Genomic DNA, 18,188 nt, shown 5'->3' with positions numbered 1-18,188 from the left:
TCTTAAAAAATTTTGCGAATGTTCTTGAATTTTGAGACCGATTCGCGGTTCCACGAATGGTGTCGATATCGACATTGTCTTCAAAAATTGCTGATACTGCCGCATACCTTGTACAGTAAGATGTGAATTCCTCAATATCTGACTGTGCATTCTTCAGTAATGACTTCATCCAGATGCCAATAGTTTGCGCGGTGAAAGGTTCATGCGATTTAGCTGTTGCATTCAATAGCCTCTTATGATCGCATCTTAAGTCTTTGGTATAATCTGTAGTTCAGCACCGTGCCTAGTTACAATAACGCCTTGAGCAATGTTTACCCATGGCGCCCCCATCATTATAGGTTCACAAACATATTCATACTCCATCAAAATTCACTTTTCTAGCTTCTATTCTGGCAAAGTCATGAACAATATCGCTGTAACAGATAGAACTGCATAATTTATGTTCCATCGATAACGTCGCTAACCCCACCAATCGTTCTTGGCTCATCGATGATCATAAATAATTCTCGAATAATTTTAATTTTCAAAAACTGCGTTTTCCAGAAGCCACAGATACGAGTAATGTCAATAAAATGCGTAACGCAACTACTGCATTCGGAAAAACGGTTGCGAGATCGAGATTTCTTTTGGTTAATTCAGAACATGAAATGGCTTTATTTCGCTATAGGCCTTTTCATCATAAGACGAGCGCAAGCGTAGGCGCCATGTTGAAATGGCGGTAGTTCAAAAGATTCGTACTGTTTTGATCAGCAATGGCTGGGAACGGGATATTATCTCCAAAAACTAATAAATTATTAGAAAAAACTATCGATGGTGCTTCACTTATTTATGATTCAGTTGAAGCTCATAATTGTGAACAGTTAAGAAGGTGGCTTAAATGTCATGGACGTCCGCAAAAAGGGAAAAAAAGTGAGCTGATTGAGAGGTTAGACATCGATATTTGTTTACAATCTAAAAACTTATAAAAAAAATAATAGTTTACATTTTTATTGTAATTAACAATGTCAACTCATTCACAGTGATTCACAGTATTTGAAAAAACATTTTAGTTAATGTGAGAATAACTGATGGCAATAATTAATAAAATAAGTCTCATCAATATTTTGAGGCTATACATGATTATTAATTAGACAATTTCAAATACTGAATTGAATGTGTTGAGTTATTCTGATTATAAATCAAATTTTTAATCCGAAATAATATATAAAAAATTATGAAATTTACAGAGTCAAAAATGCCATCAGGAACAATGTACCAGTGGACCAAACTGTTGACAAAGGAAAATGGCAAAATATCTTAAGTACACACAATCAAAGTCCAAATCTTTTGCAAAGTCAAATAATAAATTATCCTAATATTTGGCAACCATTTCCCTCTGACAAAGTGCCTAAGAACTTCAGCTATGGATCTATATATCATTATCTAGTAACATCATGCATAGACAACAACAATAGTGACAGTGACATTGAAAACTATAATAATAATGATCAAATTCCAAAAACTGATTACAGTACATCCAAACCATTGAAACGAGGCAAACAATATGTGGACAGCGGCCATGTATTTGAAATTCTTGAAGGCGTAACATCTGATCAAATGTTTTGCTTGAAATGCAAAATTCAAGCTTCTTATAAAGCTAAAGAAGTTCATCAAGTATCAGTTATGATAAATCCGTCAACTACCCGAGTAGTTTATGGTACTTGTGATTGCAAAGCATCGAGTATGGGCCGGTGTTCTCATGTAGCTGCTTTGCTATATGTTTTATTAAATTATCTAGATGCATGTGATGAAGAAAATGTACCTTGTACGAGTAAGCTATGTAGCTGGAATCAAGGTAGAAAAAGAAAAGAACCTCATAAAGCCGATGAGCAACAGTATAAAAATAAAAATGACATCAGTAAACGCAGGTCATATGATCCCGGACGAAGTTTGACAAGACCGGTAAACAAACAAAAAATAAATAATTTACTATCGGACTTAAAATTAATAAATGCTAGTCGAAAAGCTCCTTCTATGTGGCAATTGTTATTACAGCCTCAATATGAAGATTATATATTAGATAAACCAAGAAAAAGTCAGTTGAAAACATTAGTTTATCGTCTAACCACTAATGTGTGCAATAATAAGATTGGGCCTGTTGATATCACTTTAGGGGCTCAAAGTGATAATGATAAGTGGTGGCAATACCGTCAAATATTGATAACAGCTTCAAAAATTAAACAATTTAAGACTGATAAAACAAATGACCAAATTTTTGCTCTAGTCAATTCTCAGCTGTGGGTCCAACAAAATATAACGACTGAAGCGATGCAATATGGTAGAGAAAATGAAGAAATTGCACGTCAAAAATACAAAGACTTTACTTCAAAAAAATTTTCTTATGAAGTTCAGAGTAGTGGCTTGTGGGTGAATTCCAAGTATCCAGGATTAGGCGCATCGCCAGATGGCTTAATTTTTGATCCATTGAGGAATACAACCGGAGTGTTGGAAATCAAGTGCCCAAAAATTTTTAAAAATTATAACCCAACAAACTTACATTTCCTGACACCACAGCAGCGTACTTCATTTTGTTGTACTTCTGTTAATAAAACATGCATGAAGTTAAAACGAAATCACCCATATTACTACCAAATACAAACTCAAATGGCAATAACTGAGAGATTGTGGTGTGATTTCGTCATTTGGACTCCAAAGGGGTTCCATGTAGAGAAGATTTTTTATGATGGTATTTTCATTGAACCTATACTTAAGCACGTTAGTGCATTCCATCAAAATATTTTGGCTCCAGAGTATTTTGAAATGAGAATCCCACGGCGTTTGATTCCTTTTGATTTATCGAAGTGAAATATATTTCATAAAGAATTTCCCAACCTACTGTTTACAACTTTTTTTTTTTATTTTTATATTCCTCAATATATTACAAAAAGTATTCGTGATAAAAACAAAATTCATAAATCTATTTTTACAATATGAAAAATATAATACAAAATTAAATACATTGTAGCATTACAAATGTTATGTATTTTGAAATTTAAATATATATTACAATTATGTTGACTTTCAATTCATTTTATTTCCTAAAACGCCGGTCATTATTTGATTCATCGAAAACAATTGGCGTTTGAAAGTTGACCAAGCATGCACAAACAAATATAATTTGTGACATGATAGTACGCATATTTAAAGGTAGAACCGTTGAAAGAAGTCTAAATTTTTTTATGCGCCCAATAACATGCTCAACATATATTCGTTGTTTTGCTATCTTCTTCGTCAAAATCTCCTCTTGAGCTGTTAAACGATCTCGTCCGTTCAAAAACGGAGGAATATTCAAATGTGCTCGCTTAGCTTCAACGACATCATGAACCGTAAAATCTCGATCTGCTAATACCACATCTCCAGGTTGCAATAAATCTGCTATTTTTGATCGCTTAAATATTTCAGGGTCGGATATTGAACCCTCGAATGCATCAGATACAAAACTAACACACCCATTTGGAGTACATCCTATCAAAACTTTAAAAGTGGTATGAGCTTTATAACTTGAATAGAAATTACCTTGGTGTTCAAAATTTGACGGTGATTGACAAAAAAATTCAGCACAGTCTACTATTACTCTTATATTTTTTATAGACCGAAATATTTCTGGTAATGTTTCAGCTATTGTTTTCCTACATGGAAACATAAATGGCTTCAATTGAGTGGTAAATTCATTGTACAAAAAATAAATCCAAGTTGTACATATTTTTGAAACAAATCCCGTAGAAATATCGAACTTGTATGCTAAATCTTCTATTAAATATCCCATTCATAATCTTAATAATACCAAAATCAACTGCTGCAATGATGTCAATTTGTGTAGATTATTATTTTCAGTATTTTCATGCTTTGACTCTCGACTACCCCAATAATCTAAATTTTCGCAAGCTGGGCTCAAAAATCTATGTAAAGCTTGGATTTGCTCAAAATGTAAACTTGTATAAAATATGCATTTTTTTTCATCACTACTAATGGAATTAATGAATTTTTCCATGGCTGAATTTTTTTGCAACTTAACCTGAATAATTTTATTACGCATCTTTATCGAATCGGTCTGAATTTCTATTGTTCTTGTATGCTTCCTAGCTTCTTCATAATTTGTACCTCCGTCGATTATACTCATTTCAGACGTTTGATCTGGTAATATTTGTTCAACAAAACAAACATTATCATCAAGTACGTTGTGAACCTCTTCATGAGCTATTGATGTCTGTAATAAATACAAAAATTTTTCATTGAAATTAATACATTTTTATAATTTCATTAAATTCACACTGTACCTGCGTATCTGTGAAAATATTATCTACTTTCGTATATTCAGATCCATTTGATTTTTCCATATCTACTCTTTTATACTTTTCAAATAAGCTGGTTCTTACTTTGATCACCTAAAAACAGGTTTGAGGTTAAAACTCGGAAAATCATATTTGTGTTTAAATTATTTTATACATTACCTTATTGATTGATTTATCTATATGTTGGGATTCTTGATAGCTTAAAGGATCAGGATTTTGTTCAGTTGGACCACTTTCTCCGAGAAAATGTAGTGAGCAAATATAAGTATCCTTGGTAACATCATCAATAGATCTAAAACCTCGATCACTTCTGCCACATTTTTTTACCCATAATTCACATTTTGCACATTTTGCACATGCTTTAATATGTGATTTGCTTGATGATTTAATTATTTTTTTGCGATATTCCAGGCAAGGCTTTGGAAAATTTATAAAATAATATGTATTGGTTTTGAATGATTTATACCGTGTATCACTTTTACATACTCCAAAACAACACCGTTTTGTTGTTCCTTTTCGTACAGACGACATAACTACAATGGCTTGGAAAATTTTTTTTTTCAATTATGAAGTTTCTTACTTTTTTTTTTCACTTTTTTTATAATTAATCAACCTGAATTTATATTTTTTTATTTTAATTTTTATACGCAGGGACTTTAGCATGGTTGTTTACAAAAAACAGTACGAAAAAGATGACTGATGCCAACGCATGCGCACAAAAAAATTTTGTGATGAAAAGGCCTATTCAGCAGGCTTGATAGGTTCATTAATTCATCACACAGGTCTATGCCGTCGATATTCATGCTATCTCCGAATGTTGATGATACATGTGAGTTCTTGTAGTTTTGCATGATTTCTTTTTTCTTAATAGATTTTAATCAAAATATGTAATACGAAAAGTTGAAATTATGATTGCGCTGGTAATGAAGTAAACCGTTCTTTCAGAGACATCACAGCTGTGTAAACGACGAAATAGGAAAAGTTAATTTCATCATTGAGTTCCGGGTTTCTGATAAATTCGTCCGGCGCTTCATCGTCGAAGTGACGTTTTCTGCCAAGGACACGGAAGTGCGTTACGCGGTAGAAATATTGGCTCCACTTCTAGATCAATCGCCATTGCTAATGCTTCGTCTCTGTGAACTGTTTGGCTAGTTACTCGACGAATGTGCTCGGCCATTATTGGATCAAATTTTGCCAGAAGATCTACCACTTTTGAACAATTGCCATTATTATTATGAAGCCTGTTTGAAGATCCACGTAATGCATGAGATTGACTGTCCAGGTATTGGATGATAGCAACTATTCGTTCTGAGACTTGACGCCAATGTCGTACTTCACGCTTTATGATTTTTTGGTATTTTGCATGAATAGTTCTATTGGAATCTAATCAGAGCCCATATTCTTTCCAGTCTTTGAAAACGTTGACGTGTTTTTCAGATTTTTAATGACTGACAACATCTCGCGATAAATGTTGTCAATCAGATGATCGATCCGTCGGTTATTTGACAACAGGATGCCGCAAAAACCATGAACTGCTTTTCGAAGTTTTGAATAGATCAGCTACGGTTTTGTTACAGTCTCACCATCATTTAAACGTCGTGGATAGTACGTCGGCGAAAATCGGCAGCCATTTTTCACGGCAAAATCCAAATCCTTTGTTTGTAAAAGACCATTTTCCGTGATGAGGTTTTCAACTTGATCGTTTTTAGTAGATACTAGCATTGCACGCGCGCGTTTCGCGCGCGTAGCATTTCGTTTTATTCGTCGTATTAATTTGTTACCTGTAGTTTTCCTTCAATCTCATAACATTAACTTCTAACACAGTTTTTTTCTCTGTTAGTCTATATCATTGTTATCACAATTGACGTGATTCTCAGCAATATTCAATTTCTCATCATTAATGCATTATCTCTTATAGATTCGGAAAATTCGACTTCATCAGATGAAGTTCACATATTTTGCGTTCATTCAAACTTGTCGAATTATTTTCATAAATTACTAAATTGATCAATAGGTCAATTGTCTCATTACGTGGACCTTTCACTTTTATCGGTAATAGTTGTCTGAAGTCGCCACCCATTATCAAAACCTTCCTACTGAATAGTATATCACCTTTCATTATTTTGTGTAATGTTTTATCAATTACTTCTAACACGTGCCTGGGTGGCACTCGAGCTCCATCTTAGACAAGAACCTTTTTGTTTTTAAATGTTCACCTTGTTTAGATTGTACCTTCATGCCGGATGTTGAGTCTGAATAGAGGGGAACAGGTTATCCGAACGTCAAATGAGCTGTTCTACCCTGTAGAAACAATGTTGCTGCAATTCCCCTGAATGCCATTGTAATCACATTTTTTTTTTTCGCTTTCAATGAATGCCATATAGTTTTGTAAATGTAAGTTGCAACGGAGCGACCTGGACCATCGATGTAAAAGCAAGCGCCGCTGGTGTATACGGCTGTATTAATCGAATCCAATACGGCGTCAACAATTTCTTTTTGTTCAGCATTTGGTTTTTCATACTGTCGCACTGCGATTGTGGATGATTTCTCAAGTAATTTGATAATCGATTCTAGAGTAATTATTCTTTGTTTCATTTCCGGAAAATCAGCAAGACTCCAACCCTCTGCATTCAACATTTCACTGATTTGTGCATAGGCTTGTGCTCGACTATGCGACAACCCTTTCCTGCGTGGATAATCCTCAGCTATCTCAGTTTCTAATCCTTTCCAAACATCTTTTTGATGAACTGGTTGCCGGTGCATGAGTATTTTTCTCCCGTACTTTTCCGGAAGCCAGTACCGGCGTCCAATTGATCGAGTCCTGAGGCATTCCCACGTGAAACACCAAAACGCGTACGATTCTGTTAGCCACAGGACAAACTACCAAACTGATGAACGAAGTACGCTTGCGAATCCAACTGCAGAACGTTCACCGGGAAATCACCGCCCGCACGTTACCTAGCTTATGCCATGTATTGTCGGTCTAGACCTGGCCTAGACCATTTGAAAACCAATCCCGCCGAAAAGTTTCGCTTCCATAACGCAAGTTTGACCTTCAACGCGGGAAAAAGCAAATTCTGCCGCGCCGAGTTAGGATATCTCGGATTCATCGTAAATAAAACAAGGCTACCAGTCGACCCCAAAAAAATCGAGCTTGTCGTCAAACAACCCGAACCCACCAACGTAAAACGAATTCGTCGTTTCTTAGGCATGACCTAATGGTATTGCCGGTAGTAGTGAAATTATGCGACGTAGTTACAGAGAAAATTGTGAGGAGAATACATGTCCGAGATTTAAAATCCTATACGCCGAATATGTAAACCCGCAGACAGAACTTACCACTTACCGTGCCCTCCCACAACCCTACCGAATACCGCATTCGTTTCCGCACAGAATACTCCGGCATACGATGGCAGATTAGTGGGCCGACTCCCGGGCACAACGTTACTTGGAGCCGGCCGCCAAAGTCCTTGTGAGATTATAGAAACCTACCCTGGCGTGGGACGTGCCATCGACGCGGCCGTCCGGGCCATCTTGAAACCGCCAGTAGCGGGAACCACAGAGGCCCGCCGGGAGTTCCCCGCCATGACGGACGCCAGCGCCCAGGCGGAGCCAGGTGCACTTAGGCACGCTGCGACGCAGGTGGCACCACCCACTACTCATACTCGCGAAACCCAGGTCGCCCGTGCCACCCAGGCCACCCGATTGCGGTGCCACCAGAGCACCTGAACCCGGGCCAAGTCACCCTACTACGCGTTCATATTATACTTCGGATAGGTACGCAAGCAATATTTGAATATGGCGCGCTTTCTCCTAACCGCATACTCTATGCCTCAACGTCGGATGTCACAACAAACCGGCACCAAACGGTATGACTGATGTATCAATAATTTCGTTACTTTTCAGATCGATTACAGGATATATAAAGCAAAATTTGATGGATATGTGTTACTTTCTTACTTACAGAGCGACACGCCAAAATGCCAAAGCGAAGACGGGAACCTTTAGAGCGGAAATACGACCGAGATAATTCCGAGGATCACCTCACACCTCTCATGAATCTCCAGGCGTACATGGCTGCAAACCAGCCGGAAGTCTTTGAACTTGACAATGACGAGACAATCAAAGAACTCATGCGAGAAGGTATGGGGTGAAGTGCAAATTTTTCGCAAGCTACAAGAGACTCGCTAAAAAATTACTTGGAGGACATAACAATACAACAATTTATCAACACACCAGTTTTTCTAAACGCAACGGCGCAATGGCAGCGTACAACAATGCGTAAGTATTGTTTGATATTGTAAGAATTAAGAAACCTTTTTCTTGCAAAAATTTCACCGGAGTCTCCCTGATATTTACAATATGTAACATTCATGAATTTATTTACAGAATACAAGAAGATGTGGAGGGTCCGTTCGCCAATATGCCTCTAGGCCGGGCGAAAATCTTGTACGCCAGACTGATGTTACGCTCAGATTTTCAAAATGAGGGAGCATCGGCGTATAGGGCTCTATGCGCCCAAAAAATATACGAGGCGGCGGAGATACTGGTAGCACAGTTCCGAACATTTTCCGGGGATGAAAAACGACTTATACGAAGATATTTGAGACGGTGCATGTAAGTATTTTATGTACTATTGTTATATAAATAATCGTGTGCAACAAGGAGACTGCCCCCTAACTGCACAATATATTAGTGTATGTATTTCTAATTCGAATAATCTTTTCTTTACAGCATTCGAAAAGCAAATTTGCCAAACGAAAAATGGAAAAAATTATAGAAAACAGAAATCGACTTAACCCGGACTCGCCGCATAGACGACAGGACCGACTTGACCCGGACGCGCCGCAAAGACGACAGGACCGTTTTAACCCAGACTCACCCCAACCGGGTACGTCGAAAACTCCGAACAGACCTCGATGGCCACAGCCCCTAAAACACATAAAGTGTAAAGTTTGTCTAATGAAGAAGTGCTTCGTATGCACGAAATTTCCAAAAGATGTAAAATACTACAAGAAAATAATCTCAAAAACCAAAGAACTATTAAAATTAAGCAAAAGACGATTCAAAATACTAAAAATTCAAGAACAAAAACTTAAAGAAGAACGTGAGCAGTTTGAAATACAAATAAATGAGCGTCTGGCCAATCAAAACGTCGACGTAGACGACAATCGCCCGGTTGAGGTGGATCCAGTTGAACCGTTCAATCCGCAGGACCGACCTCGATCATACAAAATAGAATACTTTGAGACGGATGAAATCGTGTACTTCAAAAGCGGCCGAAATCCTTGGTGGCCGGCGAAAGTAAAACGTGTGCAAATAACGAAGCCAAAGCAAATTTCAATCGAATTCTTCCCTCTGCCAGATCCACCGCGTAGAAATGGTGTTATAGTAAAAAATATAAAAAACTTGAGAAAACTGACACACATATCAACGCCCGGCTGAACGGGTGACGTTCGCCAAACCAGCTAGGACCCGGTTCGCGGAGCTGGACCTGAACTTCTACATCGCCAGCCGGCCGGCGAGGGACCCCTCCCCGCCGCCGCGAGGTCCGTCGCCACCTTTCCGAAACCCTCCGGCCGAAACCACCTCGGGGGCGCCCTACTCCCGGCCTATCAGAACCGAGGCGCGGCGTGACGAGCCCACGCCCGACACCACCACCCCCCGGGACGGCGCGCAGGGTGCCCGCAAACGTCGAAGCGACACGCGGCCGCCCGCCAGCCGGCGGACAACAGCCCCCTGAGCTACCTACGTCACGCGCCTCACGGCGCTGGTTGGCGTTGCAACCACTTCGGGCACCACCATCGGAAATGCCCCTACCGGGGAAAGCCCAACTTTGCGTATTGCTAGCGGTGCCGCTTAACCAGGGTCAAGTGTAGAGATTGCCCCTATTGCCTGGGCCTCAGTGACTCAGAGCGCTCACCACTAAGACCGCTCCTGATCGACAGGGCCTATGTCATCACTTTCACCACAATTATCGACCAGGCAAGACGTATTATTCACTGTAAGTATATTATTCGTGCAAAAATGGAAGACCGTACATGTACTTCTGCAGCCAGCAATCCAGCTCCTTCGGTAAGTCAAATCACTGACTACGAGTTCCAACATTCGAAAGAAGACGTTACTGATTCCGTGTATGAATGTGTCAAAACTTCGCGTCAAAAGAACATAGTTTTCGAAACCAGCAGTGAAAATCCTTTGGTAAAATCAACCGTTCCCGCCGAGAAGATGGTCGAAAAAATAATAACGACCATAAAAAATGCGGACCTGACAGAAACGGAGGAATTATTTTTGGAAGATGAGAATATGTAAATTTTTAAGGAAGGCCAAGGTTTGCGAGGCTACATCCCCCAATAATCACTTACAAACCAAATCTCTATTGACATCATCTACAGAGTCTGCGCCAAGTGATTATCCATCTCCGGAAAAACCTCGAGTCAGTATATACATTCCGATAGACATGAAAATAAAAATTGGCAATATGGCGAGAAAAAACCTGAAGTGGTCGTTGAAGACCATACGGAAAAACGAAGGTACTGCATTAAAACAAAAAGGCCAACTGAAAATTCGGAAAAAAGACATCAAAAACGGAGGAACACTTGTTGAAAAATGGGAAATGATAGACAAGTAGTACGATCGATTCTTCGAAGCAAGAAAAAGTATGACACCTGTTACCACACGAACGCTCCAACAGTGGTCATTAGCTGCAGCGATTCAATACGATAACTTCGAGTTTACTGCATCAGACAAGTAGGCGATTGAGTTCAAAAAACGACATTAGATTCGACAACAAAAGTTCACCTATTATGACGTGATTACACAACGAAGCTTGGTTTTTATATCAAATTCATCATGAAAAAAGCGGATATAATGACTTCGCTTACAGTGACACGTCGTTTATGATGATCCATTTTCACTAAATTTCATACGTTTATAAGGACCGATATAATTCTTTACACTTTCGTGTGATTCCCGTTGATTTCCGACGACGTTCGGCACGCGGCTCGTTTTTGTTTTGCATCTCAGTGAGTACATAATTTACAGTTGAACGTCACGCTTCCATTTTAGGTATAACCTATGTAAAAAAAATGTCATCTCAACGTCGTAGAGCATCCACGATTGAGGAGAAAGGTGCAATAATAGCCAGATTGAAAAATGGAGAATTGAACCAATCTCACGCAAAGGAATTTGGCGTGAGTCATTTGACAATCTCAGTGATTCTCAGAAACAAGGATGGGATTAAGCAATCGTTCAATTCAAACGTTTTGAAACCGAAGCAGCTTCGAAAATCGCGACTAGAAAATGTTGATGAAGCGTTAATTCGGTGGTTTAAAATCACGAGAAACAAAGAAATACCTATCAGCGGCCCTATGCTACGGAAAAAGGCGCATGCTTCCGCCGCGCGTTTTGGTATTCCCGAATTCAATTGTTTCGCAAGCTGGATCAGTCGTTTTGAGGGTCGACATAACATTGTGGCGGGAAAAATTGTCGGTGAATCTTCGTCTGTTGATCAAAATTCAACAACGAACTGGTTGACGTCTGTATGGCCGAATCTACGAAGACAATTCTCTGATGATGAAATAGTTAATGCTGATGAAACTGGACTGTTTTACAAATCAATACCGAACAAAACTCTGAAATTTAGAGGTGAGAATTGTAGTAGAGGCAAGATGTCGAAAAATAGAATAAGTGTCATGGTAGCAGCCAATATGAGCAGCACGAAAAAAAAAAAATTGCTTGTTGTTGGGAAGTCAGAAAAACCAAGACGTTCTAAAAGTATCAAATCGTTGCCTGTCGATTATGCTAACAATCATAGAGCTTGGATGACGTCAGAAATTTCTGGAAAATGGCTGCGAGATCGAAATCGTGATTTGGTGAAGAAAAAGAAAAAGATTTCATCGCTGGTAGATAATTGCCCGGCGCATACAAAAGTTACTGATTTGCTAGTCTATAACACTTGCTTTCCGTCCGTCGGACACAACATCAGTACTACAGCTGATGAATCAAGACATGGTACGATCACTTGAAACTAACTTTAGAAAGAACCTTGTGCTCAAAATGACTAATTGTATTGATGCTGATAAGAACAAGTCTTCCGCAAAAATAACGTTGCTAGATGCAATTCTGATGGTTGATGATGCTTGGAATAAAAAGTCAGAAAGTACCATTCACAACTGTTTCGAACATGCAGGATTCATTGAAAACCACTGTGGTTCACCTATTCAAACAGCAAAACATGAATTTGATGAAGAAGATGACATCCCTTCATCTTTGTGGTCACGAAACCTAAATTCAGATTCTTACTCCAAACAGATCCAAATACATCTCATTCTGTGAGGATAATCCAGGATGTGCAACACGACCATTCCTATGGAAGCAGTCCACGCCGTACACTCAAACAGCTCCTCTTCACCAGGCAGAAACTGGCAGCTGTGCGAAAAACGGCGAAGGTTCTGCAACAAAAAGTGAAGCGGTTGAACAAATCAGTGACATCGCTGAAAGAAGTGGTACGCAAATTAAGACAGAAGAACCTGGTTAGTGAAGACTCATCCTACTCCTTAGAGGCATTCCATAATATTCCTCTAGATATCTTTTCCCGCATGATTGAAAATCACAGACTTGGGACGCTTAGTAGGGAGAAATATCCGGCAGATTTGGGATGCTTTGCCTTAACCCTGCAATTTTACTCTTCCAAAGCTTACACCTATGTGCGAGAGTCCTTTCAATCAGCACTTCCCCATCCCGATGTCCTTAGAGCATGGTATGTTAACGTGGATGCGGAACCGGGGTTTACTGATGAGAGTTTCAAAACCTTAGAATTTAAAGTGAAAGAAGCTGCTGAGCAAGGAAGGAAAATTGTGTGTGCGTTGATGATAGATGAAATGGGAATGAAAAGCGAATGTCAAAGAGGGAGAGATGGAAAAGTTCGGGGGCATGTTGACATTGGTGTTGGGGAATCAGGAGGGGATGATTCATTAGAAGCAACTAATTGCTCAGTGATGATGGTAGTACCTCTAGATACGAACTGGAAATTGCCAGTCGCTTACTTCTTGGTCAGAGGTCTGTCTGCGGAAGAAAAATGTAATATTGTAAAAGAAGCTTCGATCAGATTACACAAAGTCGGAGTACAAATCTATTCACTTACTTTAAATGGGCCAGCTGACCACTTTAAAATGGTACAGTTGTTAGGAGTAGACTCAGAGCCACGTACATCGTTCCCTCATCTAGTCGATACCGAGGGGAATATCCATATTCTTTTCGATCCGGGCCATATGCTGAAAAATATCCGCAACTGCTTAGAACAGTATAAAATTCTTAAAAATGATAAGAACGAGACATCTGAGTGGCGGTACATAGAACAGTTAGCTCGTCTTCAAGAAAAGGAGGGCTTGCGTTTAGGCAACAAATTGCGGTTGCAACATAAAGAGTACCGTAAAATGATTATGAAAGTTTATTTAGCTGCACAAACACTGAGTAGCAGTGTGGCTGATGCGATAGAATTTTGTTGGAAGGTGTTAGGCTTACCTGAATTCGAAGAATGCGAGGCTGCCGTAGAGTTCATTCGACACATTGATGTCATTTTCGATTTTCTAAATGTCAGAAATCCTAGAGGTTCGGGGTACAAAAGTCCGCTGAACCGAAATAATGAAATGATCTGAAGACCGAGGCTCACAGAGTCAATTGCTCACCTGCGTAGACTAAAATTATCGAATGGATCGCCATTGTCTCATTCAAGACGCGAAGTTGGGTTTATTGGGTTTTATACGGCCGTTCTGTCTACATTTGCAATATTTGACACGTTTGTGAAACCTCCTAATTCAAATTTGCAATATCTCTTGACGTACAAAATGTCTCAGGACCATTTAGAGTTGTTTTTTGCTGCCGTAAGAAGTAGAAGTGGTTGGTGTCCGAACCCCACCGCGTCACAAATTGTGTCTGCCTATGAAAGATTACTGGTTAGACATGAAGTAAAAGTAGGGACAGGGAATACTCGTGCCATGGATAATACGACTTTTTTAACCTGTGTGTCTACAAAGTTGATAGGTATGATGAAGGTGTTTATGGAGAATTTAATAATCTTCAAGTACAGACCAAGTATGGCGTACTTGAAGATTATCCTGAAGCCGATATAATGGAACAGTTATTTTGCTATACATTTTGCTTGGTCTACAGCCATTACCTTGACCGAATTCTCTGAGCCAGCTATCGGATACATTGCTGGGTTTGTAGTACGCTCACTGCGTAGAAAAATCATCAGATTCAGAGAGCAGGACAGATTCAGCTACTCACCGTCAAAACAAGACTGCTTTAGTGAATTCCAAAAGCCGTGGTGGGTTGATAGTGCCATCTGCAAGTGTAGTTAAAATCTGTTTAATTGCAGAAGTCTTATTTCGTAGAGCCTCTAATGCTAATTCAGGTAGAGTAACACAGGAACCCAATTCTCCTGCAGTACTCAGCTTGCGAGCCCTCAAAGAGTTGGTATCATCAGGGTACCAGCTGTTTCCCGATCTCAGCCAACACGTAGCTGATACATTCATCCCAGATAGTTCCGACACTCACTCAATCAGACTAACGCAAAAAATTTTGGCCAAATACATCGAGATTAGGATATGCACATTGACGAAACAAAATGCTATATCCACAACTGGCACCAACATTCGTCATTTCTTCACTCGTCAAATCATTTGGGCTCACCAGTAGCACTCTTGCTTCTGAGCATGAAAATTCCTAATTGATTTCTTTTATTTCTCCCTGTTGTGTGAGACGTTTTTGTAAGTAGAGTCTATTACACCTCCATATCTTCTTGATATACTGGTACTGATGAATGTATCCCTCTATTATATCTATATAAGTCCTTATATTCTATTCTTGTAATGTATCCCTCTATCGTATCTATATAATTTCTTATATTTTATCCGTGTAGTGTATGCCTGTATTGTACCTATATAATTCCTTATATTTTATCCTGGTAATGTATTTCTCTGTTGTATCCGTCTAATTCCTTGTAATCTAGCCAAATCTGATTTGTCCTTGTACCTTAGTGTAAATAAGTAATTTGGGTTCATTACGATGCATGTTTCCTTGTGTGTTAATCCTTATGGTTTATTTTTGTATGTGAAACATTTTTGTCAATAGAGTCCATCACACCCATATCTCACCCTATCATTTTCTTCATTCTACTCTGTCGAAGTCACCGAAACATCATTAGTTATACTTGAAGAATATTATATTTCTCATAGCAAATTACTTTTCAGATTTTATTAATGCATTTAGATTGCACGAAAGAGTCACGCAAGACCGAAGATATCGGAGTCAATGGATAATCTGATACAAGAATGGATAATAACATCGCAGGGCTATGACGAACCACGGAGAATCCTGGAGCACCACAACGAGTCAATGCAACATTCTCAACCTTTCGTTGGTCGCGCTATGAGGGAATCCCCGCGTTTTTATTTTTTCATGAGAATATTCACCAAACTATTTAAAATAAATATTAAATACATTAGCTATTCCTATATTCAAATATCAGAAGTCAATGTAAATGATCAGTACAATTATAATTACTCTAGTTTTTTTTTTAATGATTTTTTAATGTGAGAAAACCGTGAAATCGCGGCGATTCCCTCACTGTGCGACCACAATCGTAGGTGAAATTTTTCATGCGACGTTGCCAAATACATGAATACATTCTTTTGGCGGTCGAAACGGGTAGTACAGTATGGTGGCGTGATTTCATCAGCCAATGTTTTTATTCATCTGTAAGGAGGTTATTTATTTACCACTAAAAAATGTAGCGTGAAAATAAATTATTTAATAAAATTTAGTTGTAAGGATCTTAGTGTAATAATTATTTGAAGTTATTAACTTGTTCCAACCAAGTAAGAAGGCAAGTGTTTACGTTTTAACAATCACCCAGGTATGTATACATTGGAGGTTAAACTTTGTTTGTGAGGGAAAAAAATTTTTTAAATATTGTAAAAGTTTTGATTATTGTTTTTTATCATTTTGTTTAAAAACTAAAAATTGATATTCTACTATACTATAAAAATAGATAATGATTAAAAAAAAAACAATCAAAGTATGAAACATTTGACCAATTGTTATTAAATGGTTATTACCAATTTTATTGCTACAGTTATCTATTATAATTCGCTAATTAATTTTTTTCTATTGAATAAAAAAAATTTGGTCCATGAAATTTTATAACCAAAAAACAATTATTCTTAAATTTAACTAATTAAATCTCTTAACAGGTGCAATAACTTTTTGTGATACTATGGAGATAGAGGAAGATTCAGACGACTCGAACGAGATGTTTCCTGCAAATAATGCAGACAGCGGGTATTCAGATGCAGATCCAGCGGAAATAAATGACAACGATGTTAATAATAGTGATATTAATTTTGATTTAAGCGACGAGGAAAACTGCGATACTAATAGTACAAGTGATACTGGTCAAAATTATTATTTAAGTAAAAATAAGTCTATTAAGTGGAGTAAAACTCCACCAGCATCTTCTAAAACGAAAAAAAAAATTTGGTTATCCACCTTCCTGGTGTAAAAGGAACTGCAAAGAATTGTAAAACTCTTTTGGCGTGTTGGGAATATTTCTCTACTCCTGATAATATTGAAGATATCGTTAAGTTTACGAACTTAAAATTAGACAAAATGAGATCAATGGAAGAGAAAGAGATTGTGCCGCTACTGACAGTGATGAGATCAGAGCCTTGATGGGTATGTTATACCTTGCAGGAATATATGAAATGTCTCATGTAAATGCCAAAGATTTGTGGTCAACAGATGGTATAGCACCAGAAATGTTTCGATGTGTCATGCCTTACAAGCGGTTCTATTTACTATTAAGAGCACTCCGCTTTGACAATATTGATACTCGACAAGATCGAGCTATAACTGATAAACTTGCTCCAATACGTCAACTTTGGGAAGATTTCAATTTCAAGAGTCAGGAAGCTTGCGTGCCTAGTGAGTATTGTACAATAGACGAAATGATGTCTAGTTTTCGTAGAGGGTGTAGTTTTAAGCAATATAGTGAGTGCGAGACAGACAGACTGCCAAAAATCGTAAAAAATTCGGCACAGGATCCAGATGGTCACAAAAATTCAGACTCGGTGAGAAGATTCTTTGAGATTTTTTTTGAAGCACTTAAGAATGCCATACTTTACGAAAATTCAGTTTTTCGATTTTTGAATTTTCGAAACTGACTTCGAAAAATTCGAAAACAATCGATAAAATATACATCGAAAAGTAGTGTTCAAGACGAACAAATCGACCTAGTATCGAAGTCCGATACCATTTACAGATCTAGATATAATAGACCGTTGAACATATAGTCGCGTGCAACATTTTTTTGTTTCTTAAAAGCCGGTGACGGAATTCGGGCGTTCGAAAAATCATAAATAATTTTTTTTTCCACCTATCCTGGGTTGATTGAATGTCAAAAAAAAGGATGGTTTGGAACAGAAATGGTGAGGGACGTAGGCTTGTCGAGTTTGCGTGGAATTCCCCATATATTCTGCATATACTACACGCACTGTATACCTTTCAAATAAATAATTTTTGCACTAATGTGATATTTTATTGTTTCTAAAGATAACGAAACAAACAGAGACGAGTCGCCACGCCGTTCTTATGCGGAGGCGGCGGGCGGGGTGGCGGCCCCCCCCGGCCCGTCACGGGAGCCGGCACGGCAAAACGTACGTAACAGATCTTCAATGTTCACACAGACATTATAGTTTCATACCGAATCCAAATCAACACTTCAATCATGAATTCGTTTTTGAAAAGATGCTGCATTTTTTTTCTGAAATATTGTTGCAATTCTCCCTATGATGA

The 18,188-nt window shown here is 38.4% G+C and overlaps 4 protein-coding genes across 4 annotated transcripts; 3 read left to right on the top strand and 1 right to left on the bottom strand.

The window, feature by feature from the left end:
• Positions 1-247: 247 nt before the first annotated feature.
• On the top strand, positions 248-2,929 carry LOC125501145. Its single transcript, XM_048656233.1, has 2 exons — positions 248-925; positions 1,227-2,929. Exons 1-2 carry the CDS (start codon positions 753-755, stop codon positions 2,842-2,844), a joined length of 1,791 nt encoding a protein of 596 aa, XP_048512190.1. The 5' UTR covers positions 248-752; the 3' UTR covers positions 2,845-2,929.
• A 633-nt stretch (positions 2,930-3,562) lies between these two features.
• LOC125501146 lies at positions 3,563-4,887 on the bottom strand. Its single transcript, XM_048656234.1, has 2 exons — positions 4,317-4,887; positions 3,563-4,246 (listed from the first exon to the last, which is right to left on the bottom strand). The coding sequence occupies exons 1-2, from the start codon at positions 4,374-4,376 to the stop codon at positions 3,806-3,808; spliced, it is 501 nt and encodes a 166-aa protein (XP_048512191.1). The 5' UTR covers positions 4,377-4,887; the 3' UTR covers positions 3,563-3,805.
• Positions 4,888-11,419: 6,532 nt separating this feature from the next.
• On the top strand, positions 11,420-12,358 carry LOC125501157 (tigger transposable element-derived protein 4-like). Its single transcript, XM_048656314.1, has one exon. It carries the CDS (start codon positions 11,420-11,422, stop codon positions 12,356-12,358), a length of 939 nt encoding a protein of 312 aa, XP_048512271.1.
• Positions 12,359-12,389: 31 nt separating this feature from the next.
• On the top strand, positions 12,390-13,213 carry LOC125501091. The gene is made up of 3 exons (XM_048655989.1): positions 12,390-12,484; positions 12,628-13,019; positions 13,151-13,213. Exons 1-3 carry the CDS (start codon positions 12,390-12,392, stop codon positions 13,153-13,155), a joined length of 492 nt encoding a protein of 163 aa, XP_048511946.1. The 3' UTR covers positions 13,156-13,213.
• Positions 13,214-18,188: the final 4,975 nt, after the last annotated feature.

The sequence above is a fragment of the Athalia rosae genome, chromosome 5 (assembly GCF_917208135.1).
Source record: "Athalia rosae chromosome 5, iyAthRosa1.1, whole genome shotgun sequence".
NCBI classification, from domain to species: Eukaryota; Metazoa; Arthropoda; class Insecta; order Hymenoptera; family Athaliidae; genus Athalia; species Athalia rosae.
This window is presented reverse-complemented; position numbering and strand designations above follow the sequence as displayed.